Raw genomic sequence first — 17,544 nt, 5'->3', positions numbered from 1 at the left:
AAGAAATGACAGTTTGGACAAGCAAAAGTTCTGAAGAGAAGAGGCTGAACAATTAGAGGAGGTGTTAGGAAAACAAGCTATGAAAACAATGTACAAAAAGGCTATGTTCTATGGAAAATACCATTAGGCCAACTATGCGAGTGGTAAGAAAGGCTATTAGTGAACTGAGAACAATTGCTGAAGAGAGGCTGAAAGCAGGGAAGAAACATTTGGACAAAGTACTGAACCCCGTCTAGACATACTAAATGAACAGGGAAGCTTGCAAGGCAGAATGGATAGCAGCACTGAACCACCATCAGGAAAAGAAATAGAAAGAGCAGTGAAGTAGTTAAAAATGGGAAAGTTGTAGGAAATAGACATAACAGCTGAGCTGTTAAAAGTTGGTGGGACAAGTGCTATCAAAGCTCTAGGAAAAATATATAAGAAGGTATGGGAGCAAGAGGAGGTACTGCATAAGAACATAAGAAAGGCCAGACTGGGTCAGACCAAAGGTCCATCCAGCCCAGCATCCTGTCTGCTGACAGTGGCCAATGCCAGATGCCCCAGAGGGAGTGAATGCATGACTGGCTAAAGGCAATAGTTGTACCAATCATGAAGAAAGGAGATCATGCAGATCTGAATAATTGTAGAGGTATAAGCTTAGATTACCAGTACAGGAAGAAATCATGATGAAAGCAATTGGCAACAGATTAAAGCCAGTTTTAGAAGACGTAGTAGTTGGGGAACAGTGTGGCTTCAGATCAGGCCAAAGTTGCATTGATGAGATATTCACATGCCAACAGTTGATGGAAAAAAGTGAGAATGGGGATTGAAAACGTTTGCTGTTTTCATTGACTTCACAAAGGCATTTGATTTGGATTGGAGGGAAGCATTATAGAAAGCAGTTAAAATCATATGGAGTTCCAGATAGGATAACTACAATTATAAAAGTTGTGTATGAAAACTCCTGTAGTGCCATAAGAATTGGTGGAATATTAAGCAACTGGTTCAAGTCAAAGTTTGGTGTACAGCAAGTGGGTATGGAATCACCGTCACTTTTCATCATATTCTTAAATTGGATATTCAGAATGGTATACAAGTCGAATGGTGTAATGTTGGGTGATCTAGAATTGAGGTCTTTAGCTTATGCAGATACCATATAACTAGCAGACATGCTTGAATGATTGATGATACTCTTCTCTATCTTGGAAGATTGGGGTGGTCAACTTGGACTTCATATAAATGGAAAAATGGGGAAGCTGATAGCGATGAGTACAAATAAGCTGTTAGGAAATGCAGACAATTGACATTCTGACATTTAGAACAATTAGCCCAACAAAATCAATGTGGCTTACATTAAATGGATTAATATCTGGTTAATGTATAGCTCACAAAATGTAATTATAAAAAAAGAATTGTTATCAAAGGAGATGTTTTAATGGGCTCGCACTGTGATTTATTCTTGACCCAGTGTTATTCACTGTCGTTATCAATGATATGGAAGAAAAAGCAAAATTATTGCTAGTAAAATTTGCAGATGATCCAAAATTGGTGATGTGGTAAATAATGATGGGGACAGGTCACTTATACAGACCAATCTGGATCACTTGGTAAGGTGGGCTCATTTGAACAACATATGTTTTATTATAGCTAAATGCAAGTTCATATATCTAAGAACAAAGAATGTAGGACTTACAAGATTGGACTGTATCCTGAAATGCAGTGGCACTGAAAAGTACTTAATGCAATGCTGTAGTTAAGATGGTGAATCCGACATGCAAGCAGGGAATTAACAGGTGGGAGTAGGAAGGTGATATTGCCTTTTTATTTGGCATTAATAAAACCATTACTGGATATGGTGTCCATTTCTGGTGTCCACACTTGTAAAAGGATGTTGAAAAACTGGAACAGGTTCTGAGAAGAGCTACAAGAATGATTCAAGGTCTGGAAAAACAACCTTGTAGTGTCCAAATCTATTTAGTTTATCCAAGAGAAAGTTAAGAAGTGACTTGATCATGCTTTATAAATACCTACGTGAGGAAGGGATTTCTGAGAGTGGTATGGCTCTTCAGTCCAGGTAGAAAAGATGGCTCTTTAAACTGGCCAAAAAAAACCCGTATCCATTGGCTGGAAGCTCGTGTTAGACAAATTCAGATTAGAAATAAGTTGCAAATTTGTAACAGTGCAGATAATTAACCATTGGATCAACTTACTTAGGGATGTCCCAAATTCTCCATCACTTTTGGTCTTTATAACTAGGCTAGATCTTGCTGAAATATATGCTCTTGCTCAAACAAGATTGATGGGCTTGATGCAGGAGTTACTGCGCGGGGTTCTTTTGTCTGTCATAGACAGGAGGCCAAACTAGAAAATCATAATCATCCCTTCTGGCCTTCAGATATGTGCATCTCATAAAGTAAAAGACACATGCTAGTTCAGGTTTCAGAGTAGCAGCCATGTTAAGCTGTATCCACAAAAAGAAAAGAAGTACTTATGGCACCTTAGAGACTAACAAATTTATTTGAGCATAAGCTTTCATGAGCTACAGCTCACTTCATCAGATGCATGCAGTGAAAAATAAAGTAGGGAGATTTTATATACACAGAGAACATGAAACAATGGGTGTTACCATACACACTGTAATGAGAGTGATCAGGTAAGGTGAGCTATTACCAGCAGGAGAGAAAAAAAAAACACCTTTTGTAGTGATAATCAAGGTGGGCCATTTCCAGCAGTTGACAAGAACGTGTGAGGAACAGTAGGGGGGGAAATAAACATGGGGAAATAGTTTTACTTTGTGTAATGACACATCCACTCCCAGTCTTTATTCAAGCCTAGTTCAATCATAAGTTACTGGGCTCAAAGGAATTCCTGGCTGAAGTTCTCTGGCCGGAGCTATGCAGGAGGTCAGACTAGGTGATCATAATGGTCCCTTCTGATAAATCCTGTGATCCTTTGGCAGGGGAGAAGCCAACAAGGCCTCCCCTCTCTGCACGTGGTGGGGTGGAGGCAGGGGGAAGGGGTTTTTCCCTCCTGAGCAGCAGGGGCTTGGTCCTTTTTCTGTGGCAGGTCAGGAGCAGTTGGGGTGGGGGCTCCTCTCTGCCATGGGTTAGAAAAGGGTGAGCATGCTCGCTGTGGGGCTTGGGGAAAGGGCGTTTCAGTTCTGGGGAAGGGGGTGCTTGTCTCTGCCTTTCCTGCAGGAACTCTGGTGTCTTCAGTGTTTCTCTGGTTCTCTCCCCTCTCGATTCTCCCTGGTGCCTCTCTCCAGCCACCTGCAGCCCTTCGGCCTGCTCACCTGTCAGGCAGGGAGACTCGCTTTGTAAGTGCCTCTTGGTGTGCAGAGTGTGCTGCTGCTCTTAGCACGTTCCTTGGCTCCACTGTCTCATGGACTTGGTATTTGCAGAGACTTGTGCTGTGGGGAGCAGTTGTAGGGCCAGGGCCCCAAGGGGATAGAAGAAGCTCCGCCGCTGCTCCTTTCTGCTAGCTGCTGCTGGGCTGGTGTCTGTGAGTGCTTCATGGCAGAAAAGCTGTGGTGTCAGTGGCTTTGCTCGAGCTCAGTAACAAGCTATGAGAGTGCGAGGTGTTAAGCCAGGGCTAGGACAGGCTATGCTGGGGTGGCACTGGGGATTGGTGCCATGAGCTGCACAGAGTGAGAACTCCAGGCCTCTCCCTGCTCATGACAGGAGGAGCTGGGGAGGGTAGATTGGGAGCTCTGGTACTGCTCCCAAATTGGGCAGGATGACCTAGAGGACTCCAGCTAGGACTCTCAATTTACATTCTCTTGTCTGTTTTCAGGCTTCCATAAACTTCATCCCACCGCAGGATGACAGCAAATCAGTAAGTGCTTCTGCCCTCAGACCTCTCATTCTTCTTCCTTTGCACACTCGTCACTGCCAGGCATCTCACTGTCCCTCCTTCAAACGCTGCTCACTGCGAGACCGCATACTCTCTTTTCCTAACACTCTGCTCACCACCAGGCCTTGCCCTCTCCTTTCCTTGCACTCTGCTCACCACCAGGCCTCTCCCTTTCCTTTCCTTGCACACTGCACACTGCCAGGCCTTGCCCTCTCCTTTCCTTGCACTCTTCTCACTGCCAGGCCTCCCCTTCTCCTTTCTTCACACTCTGCTCACTGCCAGGCTTTGACCTCTCCTTTCTTCACATGCTGCACTCTCCTTTCCTTGCACTCTGCTCACTGGCAGGCCTCGCCCTCTCCTTTTCTTGCAGTAAGCTCACTGCCAGGCTGCGCCTTCTCCTTTCCTTGCACGCTGCTCACTGCCAGGCCTCGCTCTCTCCTTTCCTTGCACACTGCTCACTGCCAGGCCTTTCCCTCTCCTTTCCTTGCACTCGGCTCACAGCCAGAGCTCTCCCTCTCCTTTCCTTACACTCTGCTCACTGCCAGGCCTCGCCCTCTCCTTTCCTTGCAGTCAGCTCAATGCCAGGCCTCTCCCTCTCCTTTCCTTGCACTCTGCTCACTGCCCCGCCTCGCCCTCTCCTTTCCTTGCACTCTGCTCACTGCCCCACCTCGCCCTCTCCTTTCCTTGCACTCTGCTCACTGCCCCACCTCACCCTCTCCTTTCCTTGCACTAGGCTCACTGCCCCGCCTCTCCCTCTCCTTTCCTTGCACTCGACTCACTGCCAGGCCTCGCCCTCTCTTTTCCTCCATTCTGCTTACTACCTGGCCTCGCACTCTCCTTTCCTTTCACTCTGATCACCGCCAGACCTCGTCTTCTCCTTTCTAACACGCTGCTCATTGCCAGGCTTGCCCTCTGCTTTTCTTGTACTCTGCTCACTGCCAGGCCTCACACACTCCCTCCTTCAAACACTGTTGACTGCCAGGCCTTGCACTGTCCTTTCCTTGCACTCTGCTCACTGCCAGGCCTCATACTCTCCTTTCCTTGCACACTGCTCACTGCCAGGCCTCATACTCTCCTTTCCTTGCACTCGGCTCACTGCCAGGCCGCGCCCTCTCCTTTCTTTGCACACTGCTCATTGCCAGGCCTCACATTTGCACAAATGCGCACAGGCTTATTTTTTCCCTTTTCTCAAAATTCAGTGTGACTATTCCATAGCCTTGCTCCCTCTGGTCCTTGCTCTGGTGGCTCTCATTCCCATGGTGGGTGCTCTCTTTTGCTCTCTTACTTGCTTCTCTGCTACTCCTCAGTCCAGTGTCTCACATTTGTTCATCTCCCCAAAACATTCCAGAGTGACAGGCTCTAGTTTTAGCCTCAACACCCTAGTTCCCTCTCACATCCCTGCTTGTGGCCCAATCCGCCACTGGAGCCCTCGGTCCTTGCTCATCCTTTTCTCTCTCACTCCTGGCAACAACAACCACTAGCTGTTACCTGCATCTCCTACTTACGACTCCCACATTCTCCCCAAACTCTTACTTACTTACACTTCCCTCCTGCACCCCTGGCATCTGCCTGCTTGCATTGTAGGCTTGTGCTTGTGCCCTGGGCTTGTGTGGAGTCACTGGGCCCTGCCCTGACCTTATTGCTTGTCTAGTTCTGCACATCTTCATCCTGGGGTGTTGGCTGATGCTTGATAGCTGCTGTCCCTCTCACATATCAGTGGGGACTATTGATAAGGTGCCTTTATCCCTTTCACAGCCTGCTGCCTCTGACTGGGTCAGCAGTGTGACTGAGAAGCTGCACCCAAGAGTTTCAAACAGGATCTGCCCCCCTCTTTTGCATGCCAGGGATGTCTTGCTGCTAACTTTTCTTGTCTCTCTTTTCTGTCTCTTGTCCCTTACTCTGCCTTTTCCCTGTTGTGTGGTGTGGGCACAAGCAGACCAAGCCGGGCGTCATTCAGCCTCTCTCCCGTGTGCGACAAAATGCTGCCCCATCTAGTTCGGAGGGCAGGGACAGCCCCAACCCCTTCCAGCAACCTGAGTCATGCTCCAGTGTCCAGAACTCTGTAAGTGGCCTGCAGTTCCTTCTCACTGAGCTGAGTAAGCCTATTCCTGGTGGTTGTTGTGCCACCCTTCCTGACGGGCAAGCTACACACACCCTCCTAGTGATGCTCATTGGGTGTAAAGGGAATTTGCTCATTATGGGCCGAAATGCCAACCAACCCTCTCTGGTCCCTGCAAGAGCTCTCTGCCTTATCTGAAAGGCACTGGAGTGCTGGTGCTCCGTAGTCTTGTGTACAGCGGGATTTGCTCTTGTTACAGCCATCTTTGGGTAACCACCAGTGATGCTATCCTGGTGAGAACCCCAGAAAAGACAGACAGAATCGTGATTTGCACCAGTGCAGCTTACTCTGGTTTCAAACAAGGGTGAGCAGCACAGTGGCACATGGTGGCTTTGCTTGTCTGTGCCAGGATTTGCATCAGTGCAGTTGCACCAGTGGCTGAAATCCCCAGTACAGATAGAGTCTCGGACTTTCATTTACCTATAAGGTGCTGTGTTCTCTTGATGTATAAAGCCCTTCAGATCTTTTGTCCTGTCATTATCTCTCACACATCAGGGCAACAGCTTCTTACTGTTACCTAGCTGTGTGGCTCTGCCCCCTTCACTGGGGAGCACTGCACCATTGCTGATTTGCAGAATGATTGCTTGCACATTGGCAATTGCTACAAGATGTCAGGAGCAGAGGAATCTCTGCAGGTCTCTGTGGCCTTGACATTAGGGGCCCAGACACAGGGTTTCTGTGCTCTGGCAGAAATTACCATACAAGAACACTGGTCCATTTGTAGCATGGAAATATGCCAGTGGTCCTGTTACTCGTTTTTACAGTGCCTGTGTGGCACTATTGAAAACCTAGAGAGAGATCCAGCCTGCCTCAAAGAGTCACATTATGAACTGCACAGACATCCTTGTCTGGGCCCAAATGAGACCCAGGCTGAAGAGCCAGAGTTCAAGTGATTCAGATACAGTAACTCCTCACTTAAAGTCATCCCGGTTAATGTTGTTCCATTGTTTCGTTGCTGATCAATTAGGGAACATGCTTGTTTAAAGTTGTGCAATGCTCCCTTATAACGTTGTGTGGCAGTCGCCACTGCTTGCAGAAAGAGCAGCCCGTTGGAGCTAGCTGGTGGGGGTTTGGAACCAGGGTGGACCTGCAGTCCCCCCATCAGCTCTCCACTCCCCTAAGTTCCCTGTTCGGCAGCTGCCCAGCAGGCTATCAATTGCCAGCAGTTCAGCTGTCCCTCCCCCACTGCCCTGTGCTGCTCCTGCCCTCTGCCTTGGAGCTGCTCCTGGGAGTCTCCTGCTTGCTGTGCAAGTGGGCAGGGGGAAGAGGGGTGCTAATGTCAGTGTGTCCCCCTCTCCCCGTTCCTGCCCCCCTCTTATCCCCTCTCCGTAGAGCTGGGGGGGGACATGACATGGTTCAGGACGGAGGGAGCTTGCTGGCAGCAGCTGCTGTCTCAACTTGCTGATTTACTTAAAAAGGCAGTGTACTTAGAGTGGGGTCAGCGTACTTAAAGGGGCAATGCGTGTCTCTCTCTCTCACAAAGGGTGTGTGTCTCTGTCTCTCTGCCATGCTGTCTCCCCTCACTCCATTTCTGCTGCCTTGTAGAGTGTGAGGCTACATGAACAACAATGTGTTAACCCTTGAGGGCTCAGCCGAGTGCTAGTTCATCATTTAGTAGTAAGACATTCCCTGGGAAATATCCCACCCTCTTCTACCCTCTGACTCCATCACCTCAACCAAGCTTAGAGTGTGTACAGTATTAAATTGTTTGATTAAAACGTATACTGTGTACATCTATATATAATATATACAATGTCTTTTGTCTGGTGAAAAAAATTTCCCTGGGACCTAACTCCCCCTCTTTACATTAATTCTTATGGGGAAATTGGATTCGCTTAACATGGTTTTGCTTAAAGTAGCATTTTTCAGGAACGTAACTATAACGTTAAGCAAGGAGTTACTGTATTTTAAAATCTCTTTCCAAGCTTGGTGGATTATTGTTAATCTGAGCAGAAGGGAAGGCAACTAAACAAGAATAGACATCACCAGTTAGAGCAAAGAGAAGGGCAGCAAACAAACAAGGCTGAGTTAAGGCAGCCGAAGGGGCTGAGGGAGTGAGAAAAGAGGGAAGGAATCAAGTGTGGAATTGAAGGGGAGAGACCATGTAACCACTGGTGAGGAAAGCTCTTGCTCCCACCATCCTGAGGCCTTGAGCAGGGTACTGCTCCCCATATAGGAAAGAAAAGGCTAGGAGCAGAGGTGTTTGTTTATAGGCAGCTAGTGTAAAGAATATGAGCAGACGTGTTCCCTTTTCAGGGGAGAGAGGAGAAGCCAGATCAGAGAGAGTCAAGGGTGAGGCTGGAAGCAGGAGGTCAAGGCACTGGTCGTAGGTGGCATGTTCACTGACTGTAGTGATGAAGGGGAGGAGGGAGGTGGCAGAAGTGCGGGATCACAGGTGGATTTTTATCCCGGGGGATTAGGGTGTGGTTGTGTTGTGAAGGGTGTGAGAATAGGGGCAAGGCAGATGTGTGTCTGGGATGGGATTCGGGGGTGGGGGGAGACAGAAGGTGAAAGGAGGAGAGCAGACAAGTTACAAGGAACGTGAAGTCCTGTTGGATTGTCTCAGTCTTTTCTGTCAGTACATTGTCAAAGATGCTAAGTGGGGAAATGTTTAAGGAGGCAAGAAGAGGAAATGGTGGGTGTTCTAGATGATAGATCCCTTCCTAGAAGGCAGCTGAGATATTCTCAATGCTAGTAAGAGGACCACAGAAATCTACAGGAGCCTTCAGTGTAGGGGGTGTGTGGGCACCTGCTCTGACACTGGTTTAAGTAGGAGTGCAATAGCTCCTGCACTGAAATACAGGAGAAAACAGCCAGGCCTTCTTACAGGAATAACTGGACTAGCATCAGAGACAAGGCTGAGAGGTAACCTAAACTCTGCTATAGTCTTGGCCTTCACAAATACTGTGAGGTAATCTAAAATCTGGCATACCCAATCCAGACTTAGGAACTGGAGTCCAGTGTTTGGCTACCCACAGAGCTCATTGTTTGCAGGCAGACATAAGCTAGTGTGGCTGAGACAAAATCCCCAAGGAGCCTGGGAGCAGCACTGCCACCTGTGAAACCCCCACTGAACCAGCAGGCTCCGCCACCAGCAGAAGCATTGTCCTATCCAGGACATGAGAGCCAGCAGTGTAACATGCTCATGTCCAGGGAAGCCACTGTGCATGGCAGCTACTCTGTCCGAGGCTGGGGGCTCTGTCTCTGATGCTCCACCCTCCAGCCTCAAAACACATAAAGGGCTGGTTCTTTTCCTGTTCTCTTCTTTATAGCAGCTATGATTAGCTTGACCTCTTCTGTCTCTGTCTCTGCAGCTGCGTCCCCCCTCACCTCCCTCACCTGAGGATGTCCCAGTCAATGTCAAGCAGGCATACAAGACCTTTGCAGCGGTGCCCCTGTCACAGGCAAATAAGGTAGGGGTGGGGCAGGGATGACGACCTGGCTGCACAGACACCAGGGTGGCAGGGACGATGGGGATACTGGGAGCATCACAGGTGGGTCAGGAATGAGAATGGAGGCAGGAGGTGCTGTGGGTGAGGCAAAGACAAAGATAGCCCCTCTCTCAAAAGTTTCCCTTTTCTCTCTCTCCTCAGGAGACGCATGGTCAGATAAGCACCGAGAAACCTAAAGCTTCTCCTGAGGTGAGTTTCAGTGGCTGGAAATGGAGTTGGAGTTGGGAGTCCTGATCACAGACCTTGGGGGATAAGGGCAGGATCCCAATGTGGATAGATAGGAGGCAAAGTTCCCATCTATGGCAATGTGGAGAGAGGGTTCAGACATGGGGTAGCGACCTGATGAAAGCAGGCATGTGGCCTGTGCCTGAAGGGACTGGATATGGGGTAGGGACCTGGGGAAGGCAGGCATGTGACATATACTCAGGGAGATTGGATACGGGGCAGGGATCCAGGGAAGGTGGGCACAGGGCACATGCCTGAAGAGATTGGATGTGGGTAGGGACACAGGAAAGGTAGGCTTGGGCACTTGTCTGCGGGGATTGGATATGGGGCAGGGTCTTTTAGTGGCTGACATGCTGCTGTGGCTGTTGCAGATGATGTCCAGGGGACTGCACAGCCCAGAGCAGCGATCCTTCCGTGAGAGGCAAAAGTACTTTGAGATCGAGGTGAAGCAGCAGCAGGTGGAGAAGCCCCCAAAGCGTGTCTCCCTGGTGGGGGAGGATGACCTGAAGAAAATGAAGGAGGAGGAAGGTGCGATGGAGTCAGTTTTGGGGTGTTAGGTTTCTCTTTTTTGCTCTTGCGGGGTCTGTCCCCTGCCTGTTGGCTTTTGAGAGTGGGGGATCCTGCCTATTGAACATGGGACTGGAAGGGACCTCCTGAGTCACTGAGTCCAGTCCACTACTATTACAGGCAACTCTGTCTTATCATCCCATTCATAAATTTATTAAGCTCCACTTTACAAGTAGTTGGGCTGTTTGCCCCCCTGCACCTACTAGAAGGCTATTCCAGAACCCTGCTGCTTGGATGGTTGGAATTGGAAATACTCTTCTAATTTCCAGCCATTGGCTCCTGGGTTCTGGTTTATTAATAAGGGCGGGAGGGTGTCTCAAGCAGTAGTACAGTAAAATATTAAACAATTGTGGTCAGGCCTGAAAAATCATGAGACTGGCTTTAAAATGACATGAGTTGGGTTTTTCTTTGCCTTCTGGCTTTTGAGCCCCTATGAGTCACATTTTCAAGCTTTTCTCCATAGCCAGGAGTACTACAATTTTTTTTTTTAAATGGAAGCTGAGATTCTCCTTTGTTTGCTTCCCACTCCTGGGATGGGCAGGCCTGTACAACTCTGACAATTAACATTAGCTAGCAGTGCCCATTGAAGCACTCATATGCTGCCTCCAGCCCTTCCCTTCACTGTTTTGAAGGTTCTAAGGGTGAGGCTATAAAGCGGGATTGCAGCACTCCTTCCAGCCGCCAGCAGCAGCAGACTACCAACCTCTCTGGACCTGGGATCCAGATCCTATTTTTGATACAAGTGCTATCTAAAAACATTTTGGTTTAGGGTTTTACATTGTTAAGATTGTACATAGTTAGTAGTTACAGTTTTGGGTAGGTAGTTTTTAACAACGATAAGTAAGCTTTGGCTCCAAACTGAGGTGTCTTCTATGGCAGATCTGAAAACTAAGAAGCCAAGATTTAAATGCTTTTCTTCCTGCCCAGCAGTCTTCTCATAACACAAGAACTAAGGGTCACCAAATGAAATTAATAGGAAGCAGGTTTAAAACAAACAAAAGGAAGTATTTCTTCACACAACGCACAGTCAACCTGTGGAACTCTTTGCCAGAGGTTGTTGTGAAGGCCAAGACAATAGCAGAGTTCAAAAAAGAATTAGATAAATTCATGGAGGGTAGGTCCATCAATGACTATTAGCCAGGATGGGTAGGGATGGTGTTCTTAGGCTCTGTTTGCCAGAAGCTGAAATGGGCGATGGGGTTCATTCCCTCCAAAGCACCTAGCATCAGAAGACAGGATACTGGGCTAGATGGACCTTTAGTCTGACCCAGTATGGCCATATAGGATTTTCTGTCTTATTATCTATCCCTTTCCTAATGATTCACAGCATTCTGTTCACTTTTTTGGCTGTGCTGCACATTGAGTAGATGTTTTCAGAGAACTATCCACAATGACTGCAAGATCTCTTTCCTGAGTGGTAACAGCTAATTTAGACCCCATCATTTTGTATGTATAGTTGGGATTATGTTTTCCAATGTTCATTACTTTGCATTTATCAACATTGAATTTCATCTGCCATTTTGTTGCCCAGTCACCTAGTTTTGTGAAATCCCTTTGCATCGCTTCACAGTCTGCTTTCTACTTAATTATCCTGAGAAGTCTTGTATCAGCTACAGACTTTGACACCTCACTGTTTACATAAGAACAGCCATACTGGGTCAGACCAAAGGTCCATCTAGCCCAGTATCCTGTCTTCTGACATTGGCCAATGCCAGGTGCCCCAGAGGGAATGAATAAAACAGGCAATCATCAAGTGATCCATCCCCTATCGCTCATTTCCAGCTTCTGACAAACAGAGTCTAGGGACATCATCCCTGCCCATCCTGGAGAATAGCCATTGAATGACCTATACTCCATGAACTTATGTAGTGTTTTTGAACCCTGCTATACTTTTGGCCTTAACAACATCCTCTGGCAGAGAGTTCCACAGGTTGACTGTGCATTGTGTGGAAAAAAATACTGCCTTTTGTTTGTTTTAAACCTGCTGCCTATTCATTTCATTTGGTGACCCCTAGTTCTTGTGTTATGAGAGGGAATAAATAACACTTCCTTATTTACTTTCTCCACACCAGTCATGATTTTAAAGACATCAATCATATCCCCCCCTTAGATGTCTTTTCCAAGCTGAAAAGTCGCAATCTTATTAATCTCTCCTCATACGGAAGCCATTCCATACCCCTAATCATTTTGGTTGCCCCTTTCTGAACCTTTTCCAATTCCAATACATCTTTTTTGAGATTGGGTGACCACATCTACACAAAGTATTCAAGATGTGGGCTTACCATGGATTTATACAGAGGCAATATGATATTTTCTGCCTTACTATCTATCCCTTTCTTGATGATGCCCAACATTCTGTTCACTTCTTTGACTGCCGCTGCACATTGACAGATGTTTTCAGAGAACTCTCCACAATGACTCCAAAAATCTTTCTTGAGTGGTAATGGTTAATTTAGACCCATCGTTTTATATGTATAATTGGGATTATGTTTTCTAATGTGCATTACTTTGCATTTATCATCATTGAATTTCATCTGCCATTTTGTAGTCCAGTCACCCTGTTTTGAAGAAATCCTTTTGTGGCTCTTTGCAGACAGCCTGGGACTTAACTATTTTATGTAGTTTTGTATCATCTGCGAATTTTGCCACTTCACTGTCTATCTCTTTTTCTAGATCATTTATGAATATGTTGAACAGTACTGATCCCAGTACAGACACCACTATTTACCTCTCTCCATTCTGAAAACAGAGCATTTATTTCTATCCTTTGTTTCCTATCTTTTAACCAGTTACTTATCCATGACAGGACCTTCCCTCTTATTCCATGACAGCTTACTTTGCATAAGAGCCTTTGGTGAGGGACCTGGTCAAAGGCTTTCTGAAAATCTAAGTACACTATGTCCACTGGATCACCCTTTTCCACATGCTTGTTTACACCCTCAAAGAATTCTAGTAGATTAGTGACGCATGATCTCCCTGTACAAAAACATGTTGACTCTTCCCCAACAAATCTCCCCAGAAAAATCATGGAGCAGGTCCTCAAGGAATCTATTTTGAAGCACTTGGAAGAAAGGAAGGTGATCAGGAAGAATCAACATGGATTCACCAAGGGCAAGTCATGCCTGACCAACCTGATCGGCTTCTATAACTGGCTCTTTGGATAAGGGGGAAGTAGTGGACATGATATACCTTGATTTTAGTAAAGCTTTTGATATGGTCTCGCATAGTATTTTTGTCAGCAAGTTAAAGAAGTATGGATTGGATGAACGAACTATAAGGTTGGCAGAAAGCTGGCTAGATCGTCAGGCTCAACGGGTAGTGATCGGTGGCTTGATGTCTAGTTGGCAGCCGGTATCAGTGGAGTGCCCTGTGGGTTGGTCGGGGGTCCGGTTTTGTTCAACATCTTCATTAATGATCTGGTTGATGGGATAGATTGCACCTTCTGCAAATTTGCAGATGACACTAAGCTGGTGGGGGAGGTAGATACGCTGGAGGGTAGGATAGGGTCCCGAGTGACCTAGACAAATTGGAGGATTGGGCCAAAAGAAATCTGATGAGGTTCAACAAGGACAAGTGCAGAATCCTGCACTTAGGATGGAAGAACCCCATGCACCGTTACAGGCTGGGAACCAATTGGCTAAGTGGCAGTTCTGCAGAAAAGGACCTGGGGATTTCAGTGGATGAGAATCTGGATATGAGTCAACAGTGTGCCCTTGTTGCCAAGAAGGCTAACGGCATATTAGGCTGCATTAGTAGGAGCATTGCCAGCAGATCGAGGGAAGTGATTATTCCCCTCTATTCGGCACTGGTGAGGCCAGTAGATCAAGGGACATGATCATTCCCCTCTATTCAACATTGGTGAAGCCTCATCTGGAGTACTGTGTCCAGTTTTGGGTCCCCCATTACAGAAAGGATGTGGACAAATTGGAGAGAGTCCAGCAGAGGGCAACGAAAATTATTAGGGGCTGGGGCACATAACTTACGAAGAGAGGCTGAGGGAACTGGGGTTATTTAGTCTACAAAAGAGAAGAGTGAGGGGAGATTCAATAGCAGCCTTCAACTACCTGAAGAAGGGTTCCAAAGAGGATGGAGCTAGGCTGTTCTCAGTGGTGGCAGATGGCAGAACAAGAAGCAATGGTCTCAAGTTGCAGTGGGAGAGGTCTAGGTTGGATATCAGGAAACACTATTTCACTAGGAGGGTAGAGAAGCACTGGAATGAGTTACCTAGGGAGGCAGTGGAATCTCCATCCTTAGAGGCTTTTAAGGCCCAGCTTGACAAAGCCCTGGCTGGGATGATTGAGTTGGTGTTGGTCCTGCTCTGAGCAGGGGATTGGACTAGATGACCTCCTGAGGTCTCAATATTCTTTGATTTTCAAGGATTCATAGAGTCCAAGGCCAGAAGGGACCACTGTGATCATCTAGTCTGACCTCCTGAATAAAACAGAGCATAAAACTTACCCAAAATAATAATTTGTAGAGAAACATCCAGATTTTTAAAGAGTCTTATTCATGTGTACCCTCCTGTTTCCAATCCTGTACTGTCACAGGACCTGAATTTAGTTGTGTCTCACTTGATGGGTTCTTCCTTTGAACCCTTGGCAACAACTTTACTGCTGCTATCAATGAAACCAGTGTTTTTGATAGCAGTTACCTCTGCAAGGTGTTTGAGAGAGATACAGGAACTTTTAGCCAACTCTCCTTTTCCAGTATTCCACAAAGGCAAGGTCTCTCTCAGGCCACTCCCTAAACATATGCCCAAAGTCATATCTTCATTCTACTTCAACCAGACTATCTTCCAGTGTTCTTTCTGAAGCCTCATTCTTCCAGGATTGAAGAAAAACTCCATTCCTGGGATTTTTGGAGGGCCCTGGCATTTTATCTGGACCGCACAAGATCTGGCAAAGGTCCCTCCTTCACCAAGGATAATAGTCCACTTCACTAGGGCTCATTCTACTTCATCAGCCTTTTTGAACAACATTGCAATAGCAGACATTTACAAAGCAGCAACGTGCAACGTTGTGCATACCTTCTCTAGACACTACAGTATTACTCAAGCTTCCCAAGATGTTTGGGCCATGGAAGCCGGCGAAGTGGTTGGACAGGTCTCAAAAATATCCCCTTCTTGTAATAAAAAAACAAGTATTCCCCTCTTGCATTCCCCTGCCTTCCAACCCCTGCATGCTTAAACCCATTTTAGGTGAAAGGTCTAACTGATGGCCATACCTGGGATTGGGAAGGAATTTTCCCTTGGGTCAGTTTGGCAGAGACCCTGGGGGTTTTTCGCCTTCCTGCACCACGGGTCACATGTCACTTGCAGGTTTAAACTAGTGTACATGGTGGATTCTCTGTAACTTGAGGTCTTTAAACCATGATTTGAGGCCTTCAGTAACTCAACCAGAGGTTAGGAATCTATTTCAGGAGTGAGTGAGTGAGGTTCTGTGGCCTATGATGTGCAGGAGGTTAGACTAGATGATCACGATGGTCCCTTCTGACCTTAAAGCCTATCAGTCTATAAATCTATGAGAATATAGGCCTCTGAACAGTCTGTGCCCATGGGAGGATGGTGGAGTTCTGCCCATCCCTTGCCATGACTCTGGCCTCCATTGGGTGGGCAGGATCATCAACTAATCTGGCCTCCATCCCCCCAGCAGAGTCCTACCCATTGGCTCCCCATTTCACTGTCCCTGATGTGTGGGGAATGGGTCTGCTTGTCAGCTCAGCTGGAGGGTTGATGTTTGCCTGTTAGCTCCTGGGGCTCTATGGCCATGGAGGGACAGGTCTGAATCTGGCTGTTGACTCCTAGAGGTCTGATCCCAGACACGCACATCAGATCCTGTGGGGTCCATCTCAACAAGGGGTCTGCTCATTGGTTCCTAGGCAGTTCCCATCCATGGAGGAGTTACAGAGGGTGAAGCGGTTGGAGGCTCTCTGAGATTGTAGACAGGAAGAAAGGTAGGGAAAAGGTTTTGCTGATTACAAAGAAGTGGTTAAGAGGACAGGTTGAAAGGCATCGAGGCTGGGAAAGGAGTAAATGCTAAGAGAGCTCAAAAGAAGTGTGTCTTCAGGGAGGGAATAGACTCAAAGACAGTTACAGAAACTGTAGAACTCTATTGCAGAGAGTGAGCGAGGCCCTTAGAGGGAAAGGACCTACCCAGAGATTGTTCCCATGAACCTCGGTGACCATGGGAATCACTGCTGGCAGCCAGCTCTGCAGTTTTCTTCCCACTCATATGTGTCTGTCTCATTTTGGCAGCTCGTAAACTGCAGCAGAAACGGGCTCTGCTGTTGGAGGAGGAGGAGGAGGAGGAGGAGGAAGAGGAGGATGTGGGGAAGCAGATGCCCGATATGAGCATGCAGTCCAGTGTCATCATCGAAGGAGTGGAGTACAAGATCAAGAGACTAAATGGAAGGAGCATCCAGTTCCCGGCAACTCGGTAAGACCAACTGGCAGCTCAGATCCAGCTCTGTGTCCTAGGAGTATGCCAGCATCACCTTTCCCCAGATGGGGAGGTCTGGGCAGGCCCCACCACCTTTGCGGGGGAATTGGGTATCACAAGACATACAGTTTGTCTCCAGGTCCTTGTTCTCAAATGAGTGGCTGCCCAGATCCTGCCCTTGGGTACCTGGAATCATTGATTGTAGTTGTGGCTAGCTTGGGACACACACCTCTTTGCTGAGCCTGTGCCAAGCCCTGTCTCTTAGGCTCTTGCATTATGCCTGGGTCTGCAGGAGTCTCTTTCCCCAGGCTGCAGTTCTGCATTGGTGCTGCTTCTTTCATTCCTTGCCCTGCAGATTTGCCTTACCGGTGGAGAATTGGGCTTCAAACGGAATAAAGCTCAGGTTGCTGCCTTTGAACTTTCTCAGAATCTTGTCTGTCTGATGCTTTCCCTATAAGCTGTGGCAGGAACATGCCTCGGGCCAAAGGGCCAATCATCTTTGTCTTGTATTCTTGGCTTAGAGTCTTTTCATGCTGCCTGACCACACTAGGGACAGTCCATGCCTTCATGTTGACTCCAGTGTCTGCTCCCCATCTCCTCATTTGCGTTTGTATTCATCCAGTCTCAGTCCAGAAACACCTCGCATTACACCTGCATAGTGAGGGTTCCCCACTGCACAGCTGTGCTAAACTGGGCTCCTGGCAAACACTAAAGAAGGGCAGCAGCCAAACGTGCAGTCTTTGCAGAGGCAGTTTATCCCTCCTTTCCCCACAGCCAGATGCAGCTCAGATAGCATCACTCTGTGAAGGTGGGGTGCAGGTCACCGCCCTTTGGTGCTCTCCCTTTGGTGGGCTAAAGGTTGTGGGCCAGTCCATCCTACAGTGAGCTCTGGAGAATGTATCTGTGGCAC

General features: G+C 47.4%; 1 protein-coding gene across 32 annotated transcripts in view; it reads left to right on the top strand.

The window, feature by feature from the left end:
• The window catches only part of SCRIB (scribble planar cell polarity protein), a 247,753-nt gene that overhangs the window by 170,946 nt on the left and 59,263 nt on the right, over positions 1–17,544 (top strand). For 8 of the 32 annotated variants that reach the window (XM_043507170.1, XM_043507166.1, XM_043507171.1 and 5 more), the window contains exons 32-38: positions 3,248–3,298; positions 3,775–3,816; positions 5,768–5,896; positions 9,268–9,366; positions 9,547–9,594; positions 10,002–10,158; positions 16,451–16,631. In XM_043507170.1, coding sequence (XP_043363105.1) covers positions 3,248–3,298; positions 3,775–3,816; positions 5,768–5,896; positions 9,268–9,366; positions 9,547–9,594; positions 10,002–10,158; positions 16,451–16,631 — 707 coding nt within the window. The remainder of the gene's footprint in view (positions 1–3,247; positions 3,299–3,774; positions 3,817–5,767; positions 5,897–9,267; positions 9,367–9,546; positions 9,595–10,001; positions 10,159–16,450; positions 16,632–17,544) is intronic. The other 24 variants (XM_043507173.1, XM_038389661.2, XM_038389659.2 and 21 more) reach the window with 6 other exon arrangements.

Source organism: Dermochelys coriacea, chromosome 2 (genome assembly GCF_009764565.3).
Source record: "Dermochelys coriacea isolate rDerCor1 chromosome 2, rDerCor1.pri.v4, whole genome shotgun sequence".
Lineage (NCBI taxonomy): Eukaryota > Metazoa > Chordata > Testudines > Dermochelyidae > Dermochelys > Dermochelys coriacea.
The sequence above is the reverse complement of the archived record's forward strand: the minus strand, read 5'-3'. Positions and strand labels throughout refer to the sequence as shown.